This window comes from Notolepis coatsorum (assembly GCF_963971535.1).
Source record: "Notolepis coatsorum genome assembly, chromosome: 13".
Lineage (NCBI taxonomy): Eukaryota > Metazoa > Chordata > Actinopteri > Aulopiformes > Paralepididae > Notolepis > Notolepis coatsorum.
In genome coordinates, this window is record NC_140177.1 from 40,833,558 (window position 1) to 40,851,545 (window position 17,988).

Consider the following 17,988-nt stretch of genomic DNA (forward strand, 5'->3'; position numbering starts at 1 on the left):
CTGTGTCATGCGCACTGGGGTCCCGGGACGGGGTTCCATTACCATGTCAACAAGCAGTAAAGTGTTATTACGTTAAGTCCGGTGTCTGTCTATTCTTTACCAAGAATATTACATTATCCAGCTTAATACCAGCAGGTCACAGCACATGGTTTAATTAGTGATAGGGATGTAAAGGCTTGCTGGCTTAGCGTCAGCGAAGCGTCAAGAAACGAAGAGGGACAAAGAGGAGTTTTCCTGGAGTTATCCGCAAGGAATCCAGGGATCCACCTAGTGCTAAGTACACCATAATCCTATTTTACACTCCACTCTGAAAAATCTCCCTTTCCCTCCCACTCTTGCTATTTCTCTACTTCCTCCCTGCCACTCTTGACACCACAATGTGTATCATACCTATATCCACAATCTGCTCCTCCAGAACAGATTCAACCCACCCACGGCAGTTTGCTAGCAACCCGGCTAATCTCTCCTACCCTCCTACAGCCACTAATACACCTGTCACAGTACGGGGAGGCTTATGGAATTGTCAATCAGCAGTCAAGAAAGCTGACTTCATTACTGCCTACGCCCATAGTCAAAATCTGCAGCTCCTGGCTCTAACTGAGACCTGGATAACCCCCAATAACTCATCAACACCTGCAGCATTATCTACAAACTATAACTTCACTCACACACCTCGACCTTCCAGACGGGGTGGAGGCACTGGCCTCATGACATCTCCTTCATGGGCTACAAACTTAACACCACTCCCAGAACTGTCACTCTCCTCTTTCGAATATCATGCAGTATCTGTCTCTAATCATTTCAATCTCACCATTGATACACTCTACCGCCCTCCAGGTCTGCTCGATCACTTCACAGATGAGCTGGACATGCTTCTAAGCTCCTTACCGGAAGATGGTACCCCTCTCCTTCTATTGGGCGACTTCAACCTGCCTGACTCATCTCAGTCAGTCATAGTAGTCTCCCTCCTACAATCGTTTGACCCGACTCCCACTGCCATGCCTCCCACCCACAAAGCAGGCAACTCCTTGGATCTCATATTTTCCCGTAACTCCAGCATCATTAACACCATGGTAACTCCCCTACATGTATCTGACCATTCCTTCATATCCTTCTCACTAACTCTCATGCTTAACCAAAAGGTCTTCACCCCAACTCAAACCGTCTCACTCAGACGCAACCTGCCCTCCCTATCCCCCTCCACCCTCTCCTCTGACATACTATCCGCTCTACCTTTGAGTGACACCTTCTCTGCTCTCTCCACAAAGATAGCAACCGCCACCCTCCTCTCAGCCCTTGCAACCTCCTTCGACAAGCTCTGTCCCCTCGTTGAGAAACCTGCCCGCCGTTCCCCACCCAGTCCATGGCTGACAGATCCAGTGAAAGAACAAAGACAGGTCCTGAGAGCAGCTGAAAGGAAGTATAGAAAGTCACGCCTCACTGCTGACAGACACATATCACAACCTCTTGTTAACATTCTCCAAAACCATTACTAATGCCAAAGCTTCTTTCTTTCACCATAGGATCGAGGCCTCTGCCAAGAATCTTCGCAAACTGCATGCTACCATGTCCTCCCTCCTCACTCCCCCCCACCCCCCCCCCCTCCCTCATCTTTCTCTGCTGAAGACTTTGCGATCTTCTTTGAGGAAAAAGTGGAGAACATCCGCAGCTTCTTCTCCCAACCCCCACCCATTCCAAATGCTGAATCGAGAACCTCATCCTTCACTCTGTCATCTTTCTCTCCCATTACAGAAGACCCTGACACTGGTAACGTCGAACCGTCCGACTACATGCCAGCTGGACCGGCTACCCTCCCCACTCCTCCAGACCATAGCACCAGACATCCTCCCTTTCCTAACTGCAACCATAAACTCCTCACTCAACTCGGGGGTGGTCCCCACCTCCCTAAAACAAGCCAGAGTCACGCCCCTCATAAAAAAAACATCCCTGAACCCTACCGTCATAGGCAACTACCGTCCTGTCTCTCTTCTCTCCTTCCTTTCTAAAACACTTGAATGTGCTGTATCCAACCAACTTACTGCTTATCTCTTACAGAATGACCTCCTAGACCAGGGGTGGCCAACCCGCGGCTCGCGAGCCGCATGCAGCTCTTTGCCCGTAAATGTGCGGCTCTTCCATCCATAAAAAAAGATTACGTTTTTTTTTTTACCTTTTTTTTTTTTTTTTTTTTGTCACTCATTCTATACAGACGTAGAATAAACATTGGTTTTTTTTTAAATTGTCCATTTGCATGTTCTTGGTATCTGAATCTAGGGACATATATGGATCAGTGTCAGAAATAGTGTGTCTGTTACTAGGCTTGAGTAAATTGTAATGAACCAAAGGAGAATATCAATTCTATTTAAAAACATTTTTTATCTTTGACTGTAAATAACACCATGCTAAAATTGACCAGACCTGAAAAATCTAGGCAAATGAATAAAGGGAAGATGATTAAACAGAAGGTTTTGTAGATACAGTACTGAATTCTGCCATCTTTTTTATAATGTAAATTTCTCCACCATTTTTCATCATATTGCAACACCGTTTTTTGCAAGACGTTCACAGAAAGGTAGAGAAACTAACTGCGTTCTGTTTTATGGCAATAACATTCAGGTTTGTGGGAGATAATCCCAAAAAATAAGAGAAATTAAAAAGTAAATCCAGAAGTCCGATGATTGACAGGGGCTGGTGTGAGCTGGGTAGGGTAGTTTTTCGAAATTTGAAAGCCCTGAGTCTCTTCCTTCAAAAGACTACACTCACTTTTGGCTGTGCCACTTCCTCCTGTCAATATGCGCCGGTTTCCGACTCAATGCCCTGAGATTTCTATAATCTTATATTTCACTAATAACAGTTAAAATAATTGGTAAACAAACGTAATGCTGAAAATATACACTTTTACTGTATATCTCGGGCTTAAGAGGTTAACCCTGTGAGGCCCAAATTTAAAAGAAATTAGCAACTTCAGAGGCCAGAGGGTGGGACATATAAAAACACATTTACTATCAAATAGCATTGTGAGGCTGAACAACAGGACCAATTGACTATACATGTGCTTAAAGGGGAACTATCTTATAAATGGCTTTTTTCAGTGTTTACCATTGTTTCTTAGCTATGTGGACTTATATTAATAGGATATATGTCTCTAATTCTCATATTGGCGAATTCTTCCAATTCTCCTCTCACAATATTCACCCTCACTGAACTGAGTCATCTGAAAATGTGCATATCTGTGATGTCAGAGATTTCTCAGCTGCATAATAATGTGGCAGTTGATGTGGCAGTTGGTTCTCCTACCATTGTTATGCCGACGATACTCAACTCTTCCTCTCCTTCCCTCCCTCAGATATCCACGTCTCTGAGCGGATCTCGGCCTGTCTGTCCGACATCTCCGCCTGGATGACGACCAACCACCTCAAACTGAACCTAAGCTAAACAGAATTGCTCCACCTGCCGGCCAAATCCTCCCCCGACCGACCTTTCCATCACAGTCGAGAATGCAGCTGTGACCGCGTCCCCGACCGCCAAGAACCTTGGTGTTGTCCTCGACGACCAGTTAAACTTCTCTGCTCACATCGCAGCGACAACCAGAACCTGCCGATTCCTCCAGAGCAACGTCAGAAGGATCCGCCCCTTCCTGACAAAAGAAGCCACCCAACTCCTCGTCCAATCAACAGTCATCTCCCGCCTTAACTACTGCAACGCACTGCTCGCTGGCCTCCCGGCCACTGCCACTAAGCCTCTTCAACTCATTCAGAACGCAGCGGCCCGCCTGATCTCAAACCTACCGAAGTCGGCCCATGTCACCCCACTTCTTAGGGACCTGCACTGGCTCCCCATTGCTGCACGAATCCGCTTCAAGACCCTCAACCTAGCATACCGTGCGGCAAAGGGAACCGCTCCCGCCTACCTCCGGTCAATGGTCTCTAACTACACACCCTAGTCAAGACCCCTACGCTCTGCATCTTCTGGCCGCCTCAGACCTACTCCTATCCAAGCTCCGGGAGGGTCATCAAAGAGAAGTCGCCTATTCTCAGTCCTTGCCCCACAATGGTGGAACGAACTACGCACCCCAGTTAGGACAGCCGAAACACGTCCAATCTTTCGCCGTCGACTAAAAAGTTTAATTAAATAAAAATCTAACCCTAACTAACCGTACTGTCATGCACTTGTCCTAATAAACTAACCTACACTGTAGCACTCAACACTTTGATGAACATTGTTGCTCAGCTGATAAGAGTTGTGCCCTTCCTGATTGCGTGTCGTACAGAACTTGTAAGTCGCTTTGGATAAAAGCGTCAGTCAGCTAAATGACTAAATGTAAATGTGGGTGTAGCCTCTACTAAACTCCAGAATGGCAATAAAAAGGTGTTAAAGGGGAACTATCTTATAAATGGCCTTTTTCAGTGTTTAGCATTGTTTCCTAGCTATGTGGACTTATATTAATATGATCTATGTCTCTAATTCTCATATTGGCGCATTCTTCCAATTCTCCTCTCACAATATTCACCCTCACTGAACTGAGTCATCTGAAAATGTGCTGATTTGTGATATCAGAGAGACTCAGCTGCATGTTGAGACTCACACACTCAGCACAGTTACCATTGTGGTTGGAGCCCAGGCTCAAAACGGCTTAAAATCTTGAGGTAGAAAAATGCTGTTTTTGAGGACTTGATTAGAAATACAAAACAATGAATTAAAAGAAATAAAAAATGACAGAGGTGTTCCATAAACTCACAGGAATTGTGTAAAAGTGCCCAAATAGTGAAAGAAATAGTAAAATAGTTACCCTTTAAACTGAGTTTAGGAGTTTATTAATGTATTAAATAAAACAACGGATCGTAACTCTGTGCGGCTGTTATCATTAAAACCATTCCAACCGTATACATTGTCAGTGGTTCCGACAGTGAATGTATTAACTAACTAGTCCACCGGGTGGGGCCAGAGACCAGACGATAGCACTGCGGTTCGTTGGGAGGATGGGATTGATGGACTGAGGTGGACATTTGTTTAATTAAGTGGTGAAAGTGGTTCACAACAACAAAGACGAGAGAGAGAGAGAGAGAAACCTATTGGACTGGAGAGAGAGGAATCTACTGGACTGAAGAGAGAGAGAGAGAGAGAGAGAGAGAGAGAGAGAGAGAGAGAGAGAGAGAGAGAGAGAGAGAGAAAACTACTGGACTGAAGAGGGAGAGAGAGAGATAGGAAACGACTGGACTGAAGAGGGAGAGAGAGAGATAGGAAACTACTGGACTGGAGAGAGGGGAAACTACTGGGTTGGAGAGAGAGAGATAGGAAACTACTTGACTGAAGAGAGAGAGAGACTACTGGACTAGAGAGAGAGATAAGAAACTACTGGACTGAAGAGAGAGAGAGACTACTAGACTGAAGAGAGAGACTACTGGACTGAAGAGAGAGAGAGAGACTACTGGACTGAAGAGAGAGAGAGAGAGACTACTGGACTGAAGAGAGAGAGACTACTGGACTGAAGAGAGAGAGACTACTGGACTGAAGAGAGAGAGAGAGGAAACTACTGGACTGGAGAGAGAGAGACTACTGGACTGAAGAGAGAGAGGAAACTACTGGACTAGAGAGAGAGAGACTACTGGACTGAAGAGAGAGAGGAAACTACTGGACTAGAGAGAGAGAGACTACTGGACTGAAGAGAGAGAGAGAGAGGGAGAGAGAGGAAACTACTGGACTGGAGAGAGAGAGAGAGAGACTACTGGACTGAAGAGAGAGAGAGACTACTGGACTGAAGAGAGAGAGAGGAAACTACTGGACTGGAGAGAGAGAGAGAGAGGAAACTACTGGACTAGAGAGAGAGAGACTACTGGACTAGAGAGAGAGAGAGATAGGAAACTACTGGACTGGAGAGAGAGAGACTACTGAACTGAAGAGAGAGAGACTACTGGACTAGAGAGAGAGAGAGACTACTGGACTAGAAAGAGATATGAAACTACTGGGCTGGAGAGAGAGACTACTGGACTAGAGAGAGAGAGAGACTACTGGACTGAAGAGAGAGAGAGGGGAAACTACTGGACTGGAAAGAGAGAGAGACTACTGGACTAGAGAGATAGAGAGGAAACTACTGGACTGGAAAGAGAGAGAGAGAGGAAACTACTGGACTGGAGAGAGAGAGACTACTGGACTAGAGGGAGAGAGAGACTACTGGACTAGAGAGAGAGAGAAAGAGACTACTGGACTAGAGAGAGAGATAGGAAACTACTGGACTGGAGAGAGAGATACTACTGGACTGGAGAGAGAGAGAGAGAGAGAGAGAGAGACTACTGGACTGAAGAGAGAGAGAGAGGAAACTACTGGACTGGAGAGAGAGAGAGAGAGAGAGAGACTACTGGACTGAAGAGAGTGAGAGAGGAAACTACTGGACTGGAGAGAGAGAGAGGAAACTACTGGACTGGGGAGAGAGAGAGAGAGGAAACTACTGGACTGGAGAGAGAGAGACTACTGGACTGGAGAGAGAGAGACTACTGGACTGGAGAGAGAGAGATAGGAAACTACTGGACTAGAGAGAGGGAGAGAGATAGGAAACTACTGGACTGGAGAGAGAGAGAGAACCTACTGGACTGAAGAGAGAGAGAGAGAGAGAGAGAGAGAGAGAGAGAGAGAGAGAGAGAGAGACTACTGGACTAGAGAGATAGAGAGGAAACTACTGGACTGGAAAGAGAGAGAGAGAGAGAGAGACTACTGGACTGAAGAGAGAGAGAGAGAGAGAGAGAGAGAGAGAGAGAGAGAGAGAGAGAGAGAGAGAGGAAACTACTGGACTGAAGAGAGAGAGGAAACTACTGGACTGGAGAGAGAGAGAGAGAGATAGGAAACTACTGGACTGGAGAGGGAGAGAGAGAGACTACTGGACTAGAGAGAGAGAGATAGATAGGAAACTACTGGACTGAAGAGAGAGAGAGAGAGAGAGAGATAGGAAACTACTGGGTTGGAGAGAGAGATAGGAAACTACTGGACTGAAGAGAGAGAGAGACTACTGGACTAGAGAGAGAGAGAGACTACTGGACTGGAGAGAGGAAACTACTGGACTAGAGAGAGAGAGAGAGATAGGAAACTACTGGGTTGGAGAGAGAGAGAGATAGGAAACTACTGGACTGAAGAGAGAGAGAGACTACTGGACTGGAGAGAGAGAGAGATAGGAAACTACTGGGTTGGAGAGAGAGAGAGAGAGGAAACTACTGGGTTGGAGAGAGAGATAGGAAACTACTGGACTGGAGAGAGAGAGAGGAAACTACTGGGTTGGAGAGAGAGATAGGAAACTACTGGACTAGAGAGAGAGAGATAGGAAACTACTGTGTTGGAGAGAGAGAGAGCTAGGAAACTACTGGACTAGAGAGAGAGAGAGACTACTGGACTGAAGAGGGAGAGAGAGAGAGATGGGAAACTACTTGACTGGAGAGAGAGAGACTACTGGACTAGAGAGAGAGAAAGACTACTGGACTAGAGAGAGAGAGAGAGAGAGAGAGAGACTACTGGACTGAAGAGAGAGAGAGAGAGACTACTGGACTGAAGAGAGAGAGACTACTGGACTGAAGAGAGAGAGAGAGGAAACTACTGGACTGGAGAGAGAGACTACTGGACTGAAGAGAGAGAGGAAACTACTGGACTAGAGAGAGAGAGACTACTGGACTGAAGAGAGAGAGGAAACTACTGGACTAGAGAGAGAGAGAGACTACTGGACTGAAGAGAGAGAGAGAGAGGGAGAGAGAGGAAACTACTGGACTGGAGAGAGAGAGAGAGAGACTACTGGACTGAAGCGAGAGAGAGACTACTGGACTGAAGAGAGAGAGAGGAAACTACTGGACTGGAGAGAGAGAGAGGAAACTACTGGACTAGAGAGAGAGAGACTACTGGACTAGAGAGAGAGAGAGATAGGAAACTACTGGACTGGAGAGAGAGAGACTACTGAACTGAAGAGAGAGAGACTACTGGACTAGAGAGAGAGAGAGACTACTGGACTAGAAAGAGATATGAAACTACTGGGCTGGAGAGAGAGACTACTGGACTAGAGAGAGAGAGAGACTACTGGACTGAAGAGAGAGAGAGAGAGGAAACTACTGGACTGGAAAGAGAGAGAGACTACTGGACTAGAGAGATAGAGAGGAAACTACTGGACTGGAAAGAGAGAGAGAGGAAACTACTGGACTGGAGAGAGAGAGACTACTGGACTAGAGGGAGAGAGAGACTACTGGACTAGAGAGAGAGAGAAAGAGACTACTGGACTAGAGAGAGAGATAGGAAACTACTGGACTGGAGAGAGATACTACTGGACTGGAGAGAGAGAGAGAGAGAGAGAGAGAGACTACTGGACTGAAGAGAGAGAGAGAGGAAACTACTGGACTGGAGAGAGAGAGAGAGAGAGAGAGACTACTGGACTGAAGAGAGTGAGAGAGGAAACTACTGGACTGGAGAGAGAGAGAGGAAACTACTGGACTGGAGAGAGAGAGAGAGGAAACTACTGGACTGGAGAGAGAGAGACTACTGGACTGGAGAGAGAGAGACTACTGGACTGGAGAGAGAGAGATAGGAAACTACTGGACTAGAGAGAGGGAGAGAGATAGGAAACTACTGGACTGGAGAGAGAGAGAGAACCTACTGGACTGAAGAGAGAGAGAGAGAGATAGAGACTACTGGACTGAAGAGAGAGAGAGAGAGAGAGAGAGAGAGAGAGAGAGGAAACTACTGGACTGAAGAGAGAGAGGAAACTACTGGACTGGAGAGAGAGAGATAGGAAACTACTGGACTGGAGAGGGAGAGAGAGAGACTACTGGACTAGAGAGAGAGAGAGAGAGATAGGAAACTACTGGACTGAAGAGAGAGAGAGAGAGAGAGAGAGATAGGAAACTACTGGGTTGGAGAGAGAGATAGGAAACTACTGGACTGAAGAGAGAGAGAGACTACTGGACTAGAGAGAGAGAGAGACTACTGGACTGGAGAGAGGAAACTACTGGACTAGAGAGAGAGAGAGAGATAGGAAACTACTGGGTTGGAGAGAGAGAGAGAGATAGGAAACTACTGGACTGAAGAGAGAGAGAGAGACTACTGGACTGGAGAGAGAGAGAGATAGGAAACTACTGGGTTGGAGAGAGAGAGAGAGAGGAAACTACTGGGTTGGAGAGAGAGATAGGAAACTACTGGACTGGAGAGAGAGAGAGGAAACTACTGGGTTGGAGAGAGAGAGATAGGAAACTACTGGACTAGAGAGAGAGAGATAGGAAACTACTGGGTTGGAGAGAGAGAGAGCTAGGAAACTACTGGACTAGAGAGAGAGAGAGACTACTGGACTGAAGAGGGAGAGAGAGAGAGATGGGAAACTACTTGACTGGAGAGAGAGAGACTACTGGACTAGAGAGAGAGAAAGACTACTGGACTAGAGAGAGAGAGAGAGAGAGAGACTACTGGACTGAAGAGAGAGACTACTGGACTGAAGAGAGAGAGACTACTGGACTAGAGAGAGAGACTACTGGACTAGAGAGACTACTAGACTAGAGAGAGAGATAGGAAACTACTTGACTGAAGAGAGAGAGAGACTACTGGACTAGAGAGAGAGAGAGACTACTGGACTAGAGAGAGAGAGACTACTAGACTAGAGAGAGAGGAAACTACTTGACTGAAGAGAGAGAGAGACTACTGGACTAGAGAGAGAGGAAACTACTGGACTGGAGAGAGAGAGACTACTGGACTAGAGAGAGAGAGAGAGAGAGAGAGACAGACTACTGGACTGGAGAGAGAGGGGAAACTACTGGACTGGAGAGCGAGACTACTGGACTAGAGAGAGAGAGAGAGACTACTGGACTGGAGAGAGGAAACTACTGGACTAGAGAGAGAGAGACTACTGGACTGGAGAGAGAGAGAGAGGAAACTACTGGACTGGATAGAGAGAGAGAAGAAACTACTGGACTAGAGAGAGAGAGAAAGAGAGACTACTGGACTGGAGAGAGAGAGAGAGAGAGGAAACTACTGGACTGGAGAGAGAGAGAGGAAACTACTGGACTGGAGGGAGAGAGAGAGGAAACTACTGGACTGGAGAGAGAGAGAGACTACTGGACTGGAGGGAGAGAGAGACTACTGGACTGGAGAGAGACTACTGGACTAGAGAGAGAGAGGAAACTACTGGACTGAAGAGAGAGAGAGACTACTGGACTAGAGAGAGAGAGCGAGAGAGAGAGATAGGAAACTACTGGGTTGGAGAGAGAGAGAGAGAGAGAGAGAGAGAGAACTACTGGACTGAAGAGAGAAATCTATTAAAATATTTCCTTTTAAATAGATTTTAATGACGGAAATCAATTTTATCTATCAATTCTTTGGGGACGTTTTAATGTAAATTCTCTGCTCAATTCTCAGTCTATAATTATGAAAATGTTATGCTAATGTTATGCCTAGGTCTATTTTGTGTTTACATTACTGCGGTGAAGCACATTGGGCTGCAATTCTTGTATGAAAGGTGCTATACAAATAAAGCATATTATTAATTAATTCATTAATTTAAATAAATAAAACACAGAGCTGAAAGTATTGCTTTCCATCCCCCAAAAAAAAATTGATTAATGAATTTATCATTAAAAATATTTTTGCGGGTCCAAAATGAATGTTGTTTACATGTTGCGACTGTTGCATGCATGTACCCCCTCCCTACTTCCCATTTCCCCAATGCACCTGATTGGACAAATTACATGCTGGTGCTCTAGTGTGACATCTAGTGGCTGAATGGGATCTATAGCACCTTTAACCTGTTAAGCTGTAGCCCTATTTTCAGAAATGTCACCTAAAGGTACTGCTAAGTAAATGGAAGATTGCTCCACTTCTACAAGGTCAATTTGCATGTTCTTGGTATCTAGGAACATCTAGGGACCTGGGGGTATGTATTCCCAGTGTCTGTTACTAGGCTTGAGTAAATTGTAATGAAAAAAAGAATATAAATGATATTTTTTTGCATCTGTGCCGGTGAATAACACTATGTTACAATTGTGAGCAAAGGGAAGATGATTAAACAGAAGGATTTGTAGATATAGTAATAAATGATAATCGATTTTTTAATTATAAATTCATATTTGACCTTGAACATGACCTTATTATGGCCATATCATACATCTATGGATAGGGGAAATGCTCCTTTTTCCAATGGCAGGGTTAAATCTGGATTTAGTCATTTCCTCACAGTTTTACAATAAAAGAGATATAATTAGCATTTTTTCGATAAATTCTTATTTTCGGTAAATCTTACAAAACATCGGTAAAATGAAAATATACACTTTGACTGCTGTTTTGATAGGGTTATGGTCTTTACTCTTGGCAAAAAAAATTAAATAAAAAATAAAAACATTACCTCTTAACATCCAAGGGCCCACATGTGGGCCCTCATGAGGACGATTCGCGACGCGCCACTTTGCTGAGCTCTAGCGGCTCGGGTGTGCATTTCTTTTAATACAATATATAGATAGGATTATAGCCCTATTTGTTGCCCGTCAATTGTCCTTTCAGGTGACAGAATCTGTTCAGCGGTTCTCGAGTTACATGCCGATATGTGAGGCGTGCGCCAAAGTACACATTACCACCTCCGGGGGCTCTAGCTCGTCAATCATTTGGCAATCTCGAAAGATTTTGGACAGGGTTGTAGCCAATGTGTGGCTTTCCAATGATATGATAATTGGGGATCTAATACGGTCTCTATTGATCGATTGATAAAGAAAAGCAGGCTACAGGCTTAACAGGAACTAATCCATGGATGCCTCTCCAACACACAGCGATAGAAGGCTCTAAGGATAAAGAACCTTGGTGGCTTTCAAGCATCTTATTTTCCTCTTCCTGACAACTGCTGACCCCTGTAAATGTCAAAACCCCGCTCCCCTACCAATGTAGTTTCGTCCCCTTCGGATGTATAGATTTTTTATGATCTCTTTTTACTACAGTTCTGTATATCTGTATGTCTTTTATGTGATAAATGTCCTGATGAATTGAAAATGGGGGACCGCGATGTAAACAAGACGAAAGTCTTTTTCTGGTCTGCATCCTCTTAGCAGTTGTTTTGTATTGAGCATTACTGTATTGTACCCATTCTGCAATCTGTTAATAAAGTTTTCAATCAATCAATCTGCTGGAGGCCACAGGAGGAGCTCCTCGACATGGAGGTGGAGAGATGGAAGGGTGGGAGCAGGCAGTAGCTGGCGGCTTCCATGCTGTGGAGTCCGTCAGTCCTAAAACCTCCATCTTGAGAACTTACCAGAGAATATTAACACAGGTTATCAAGTAAAACACATACATGTAGACAACATCTCTCTCTGAGACACACATACATGTAGACATTAACATCTCTGACACACATTCATGTAGACAACATCTCTGAGACACACATACATGTAGACATTAACATCTCTGAGACACACATACATGTAGACATTAACATCTCTGAGACACGCATACATGTAGACATTAACATCTCTGAGACACGCATACATGTAGACATTAACATCTCTGAGACACGCATACATATAGACATTAACATCTCTGAGACACGCATACATGTAGACATTAACATCTCTGAGACACGCATACATGTAGACATTAATATCTCTGAGACACACATGTAGACATTAAAATCTCTGAGACATACATGTAGACATTATCTCTGAGACACATGCATGTAGACATTAATATCTCTGACACACATGCATGTAGACATTAACATCTCTGAGACACACATACATGTAGACATTAACATCTCTGAGACACACATGCATGTAGACATTAATATCTCTTGAGACATACATGTAGACATTATCTCTGAGACACATGCATGTAGACATTAATATATCTTGCAACACGAATACATGCATATATTAATATATCTGACACACATACATGTAGACACATTAATATCTCTTGAGACACACACATGTAGATATTAATATCTCAGACACACATACATGTAGACATTAATATATCTGGGACACATCCATGTAGACATTAATATCTCTCCCTGAGACACATACATGTAGACATTAATATATATGGGACACATACATGTAGACATTAATATCTCTCCCTGAGACAGATATTTCAGCAAAGGGGTCAGAGGTAATTTGCCGTGCCCCGAATCAGGCAGATTCAGTGCCTTGCTCAAGGACTCATGGACAGGGATGGACACCTCAACTGTTTCAGGAGTCAAACCTGTGACCTTCTGGTTACAAGGTGATCCCTCCAACCACAACACCCTAGTGCCAAGTAGCCAAGGAATAGAAAATAAAAGTCTTTTGATTGGTTTGGTTGTTTTTAATGGAGTTATCTGACAGATTCCACATCCTCCAAACAGAGAACAGACAAAAAATAAAACGAAAAATTTAAAAGACAAGTTATAAAAAAAAAAAATTTAAAAGAAAAAGTATTTCCAGAAGGGAATTCACTAGGCGCTACTAAAACATTACATATTCCAACAAGTCAAAAAGACAGAGGAAGAAAGAAGGTTTCAAACTGTGGTTTGTCTTTTTTTTCTTTTCTTTTTTTAAATAACTAAATAAAGAGGGAGGGAAATAAAGCACAAAATGTTCATACAGAGAGGTTCTCATCTGACACGTGTGTGTGTGTGTGTGTGTGTGTGTTGCTTTCCCCACAGGGTGAATATAACTCCAGGAAATAGTCTCAGCCCGGTCTGTTGCAGCAGATAGACCGAGCCACTCATCATTCATTCCTATTGATCCCAGGGAATAAAAACATCCGGTTATGTGCTGGAGCCGAGTCTGTCGTCCATAGTAACGTCTCTTTATATCGACCAGCTCCCGCTAGCTCAACAGGTAGGTGTGTGTGTGTGTGTGTGTGTGTGTGTGGTCCAACAGTTTTATAATGCCTCCTCTTCCTCTCTTGTCTTCATGTCTCCATGGTAACGTACACACACCTCCTCTTCCGCCTCCTCGTCTTCATCTGCAGGTAAAACAGCCAGGCAGCTAGTGACCCAACCAGCCGGTGAACCAGTTAACCTGTCTGTCAGTTAACTAGTCTGTCTGTTAATCAGTCTGTTAACTAGCCTGCTATCCAGCAAGCTATGCAGCTACATAGCTAGTTCCACCAGTCAGAAAGGTATATATATATATATCTCAGAGAGGTCCCAGTGAGTCAGAGCTACTCTAAGGTCTGTCCTGCTCAGCCAGTCTGTCTGTCTGTCACGTCTAGACCAACCCACGGGTGGCAGAAGACCGCCAACAGCTGAGGGGTGATACGGAAAGAGAGAGAGAGAGAGAGAGAGAGAGAGAGAGAGAGAGAGAGAGAGAGAGAGAGAGAGAGAGAGAGAGAGAACAAGACAGAGCAAGACAGAGACAGAGAGAGAGAGAAAGACAGAGAGAGAGAGAGAGAGAGAGAGAGAGAGAGAGAGAGAGAGAGAGAGAGAGAGAGAGAGAGAGAGAGAGAGCAAGACAGAGACGGACAGAGAAAGAGAGAGTAGTGCGTGGATGTCTCTCCTCCTTCACTTATGTCTCTGGAGAGCTTTCCTCTTCCTCCTCTTAAAGAAACAGCAGCACCTGTTAAAATACACACACGCACACACCACCAAAAGTCTTATAATCTGGTCTGTAATCTGACCTGCATTCAGTTTGTCTTCATCATTCAGTGTCAAAAGTGCTTCCAGTCTGACTGACTTTAGAGTGGGGGCGTGGCCAGGGACGGAGTCATAACCGATTGGTTCATCTCATAACGTCTACAAGTGACACTGATTGCATAGCAACACCATAGCAACCACAGACTCATGTCTAGCTAGTATAATGTCACCTCCAGGCGACTGCACGCTCTAATATCTACAATATTCAGTCCCAGCCCACTCCAGTGACCAATCGTGAGCTGTTGGGCTCTGTTGAGAATATTAATAACTTACTCAGTCAAATGGATCCGGTTAATACGATTTATTAACTCAGAGAGATCAATACATACACAATAGTAGAGAGAATGGCTGGATGGCCCTCACTCTGAGTGACCAGCTACGAGACCCGGAAGTGAGAGAGCGAATAGAGAGAGGAGCGTTCCTTTATAGTCAGGAGGGCGGGCTGTAGATTTTGGGGAGGGGAGGGGTTAAACATATAGCAGGAAGGGAGAAAGACCTCAACTATAAGGAGAGGATAGTATTAATCCTCCACAGCTCCCAGCTGATAGAATACTGTATAATATATACTGAGCGTGTGTGTGTGTGTGTGTGTGTGTGTGTGTGTGTGTGTGTGTGTGTGTGTGTGTGTGTGTGTGTGTGTCCTTACTTAGTTTCATCTGCCACCTCTACCTCTGCGTTGGCTGTGATTGGTGCATTGGAGTGTCCTGCGGTGGGGTCATCCGTATTCAGCTCCCCATTGGTTGAGCTCATCACCTGGGGGTGGGACACAGAGAAAGAGAGAGTGAGAGGGCAGATGATTGGTTGGTCATGGTGGAACATTTGACCGGTGGCAGGGTGGCTGTCCTGATTATTACGTTTCAGGCTTCAAAGCTTCAATGGAAGTTATCAGTGAATAATCAATAATGAATAATCACTCGCAAAGTATCAGCTAGTTATTCTTCCTGCGTGCAAAGTTTCAATATGGTGTGTAAATGAAAGATACAGTATATGGTACAGGTTCTAATCTAGTGGGTAAATGAAAGATACAGTAGGTACAAGTTAGGGCTGCACGATTCTTGCTAAAATGTGAATCACGATTTTTCTCTCTAAGAATTGAGATCATGATTCTCTCACACGATTCTTCTTTTTTCAATAAAATCATTTATTGCACTCTTTCTTAACTCTTACCCTGCCAACAACGATTTTATACATATTAGTCCGCCAATCGAATAATGCCAACAACGTATATATACGTTATTATGATCGTTATTTCTTTTATTCGCCATTTCCATAAACATTCAGGCAGCTGTGTGTTATCACTGGGGATGGTTCTGAGATCGCAAAAGTCCAATACCGGCGCCTGCCCCTTGCGACCGCTATTGCACTCCATTTGAAACGATGTGGCTTGGTGGTGCGGCCTGCAGGCGGAGTCTAACTACGAGGGTCGGGCCCCCCGGGTTCATGTTCATTGCTGGATTACGTTGGAAACACGATCGCGATCAGTACTTGGAATGGCGATCAGATAATTGGAATATTCTTTTCGAGACAGATCCTGGTCAAGGTAAGGGCTAAATGGTATCAATATATTTTTTTGATCCACCTTTTCTGTGTTTTTCTCCCATCCCAATTTAGTCGTTATGCCAATTCCCCCCTCCACTTCCTGGTCGTTGCTCGCATGTGCTCCCCACTGGTCGGTCTAGGGAGCCCTGAAGTCTATCAGATGCTTCCTCCGAGACATTGTGAGCAATATTGATACCACCACCCAGCCGCCCTAAATGGTATCAATATTGCTAATCCAGGGAAGAAACGATAACGCTTTTACTAAAATACACGTTGCCGGCCATTACGAAGCATTTTGGAAATTACACCAGACCGCCCTGAAACTACACTGATATTCACGACGGTATAAAACGGTATAAATCTGTTTTTTGCATCTTGACCGGAAGAAATTCAATGACAATCGACTATATTATTAGATCCATAACTATAATATATAATATAGCTTTAGGCCTGCAAACACAGTCAGCCACGTATCCCCATGTTAAAAGGTGATGGCATTTCAACGGTAAGGTAAACAGCGACCCCTGGCGCTGAATGAGTTAACTAACGGTCCCCTCTCCACACGCATGGAAGATGGCAGCGAGGGCAACCTCAAGACACAGCAGAAGTTATGCACCCAAAGAGTTAAACAGACAACATAACATATATCAAAGTGCTTGACTTAAACTTAAAAGTCTCTTGTAACATACAAAATAACTCAAGTCAGAATCGTCATAATTTAAAAAAGTTAAGTAAAAAGTAATAAAAAAAATATATATATTTTAAGTAAATTCTTTTTTAATTACAAAAAAATCATAATTTAGAAATGAGATTGCATAAGTCTATGAATCGAGATCGCAATATTATTTCGATTAATTGTGCAGCCCTAGTACAGGTTATAATCTAGTGGGTAAATGAAAGATACAGTATATGGACAGGTTTTCTGAAAGTTCTCATGACTAATTGTCCTTCCCTGAGAAGAACTGAGAACCCCATTACACAACATACAGACACACACAACCCCATTACACAAACTACAGACGCACACAACCCCATTACACAAACTACAGACGCACACAACCCCATTACACAACCTACAGACGCACACAACCCCATTACACAACCTACAGACGCACACAACCCAATTACACAACCTACAGACGCACACAACCCCATTAAACAACCTACAGACGCGCACACAACCCCATTACACAACCCCATTACACAACCTACAGACGCACACAACCCCATTACACAACCTAAAGACGCACACAACCCCATTACAACCTACAGACCCACACAACCCCATTACACAACCTACAGACACACAACCACACAGGCGATGAGATAATGTTGTCAGTAATGACCTGAGGTGTGTTGTCAGTAATGATCTGAGGTGGATGTTAATGTTGTCAGTAATGATCTGAGGTGGATGGTAATGTAGTCAGTAATGATCTGAGGTGGATGGTAATGTTGTCAGTAATGATCTGAGGTGGATGTTAATGTTGTCAGTAATGATCTGAGGTGGATGGTAATGTCGTCAGTAATGATCTGAGGTGGATGGTAATGTCGTCAGTAATGATCTGAGGTGGATGGTAATGTTGTCAGTAATGATCTGAGGTGGATGGTAATGTCGTCAGTAATGATCTGAGGTGGATGGTAATGTTGTCAGTAATGATCTGAGGTGGATGTTAATGTTGTCAGTAATGATCTGAGGTGGATGGTACTGTTGTCAGTAATGATCTGAGGTAGATGGTAATGTCGTCAGTAATGATCTGAGGTGGATGGTAATGTTGTCAGTAATGATCTGAGGTGGATGGTACTGTTGTCAGTAATGATCTGAGGTAGATGGTAATGTCGTC

The 17,988-nt window shown here is 44.2% G+C and overlaps 1 protein-coding gene across 3 annotated transcripts in view; it reads right to left on the bottom strand.

The window, feature by feature from the left end:
* Window positions 1–13,284: 13,284 nt before the first annotated feature.
* The window catches only part of LOC311238935 (casein kinase I-like), a 57,950-nt gene continuing 53,246 nt past the window's right edge, over window positions 13,285–17,988 (bottom strand). For all 3 annotated transcript variants that reach the window (XM_084327135.1, XM_084327133.1, XM_084327134.1), the window contains 2 exons: window positions 15,255–15,361; window positions 13,285–14,531 (listed from right to left, as the gene is read on the bottom strand). In XM_084327135.1, the coding sequence (XP_084183261.1) occupies window positions 14,477–14,531; window positions 15,255–15,361 (162 nt within the window). In that variant the 3' untranslated portion in view covers window positions 13,285–14,476. The remainder of the gene's footprint in view (window positions 14,532–15,254; window positions 15,362–17,988) is intronic.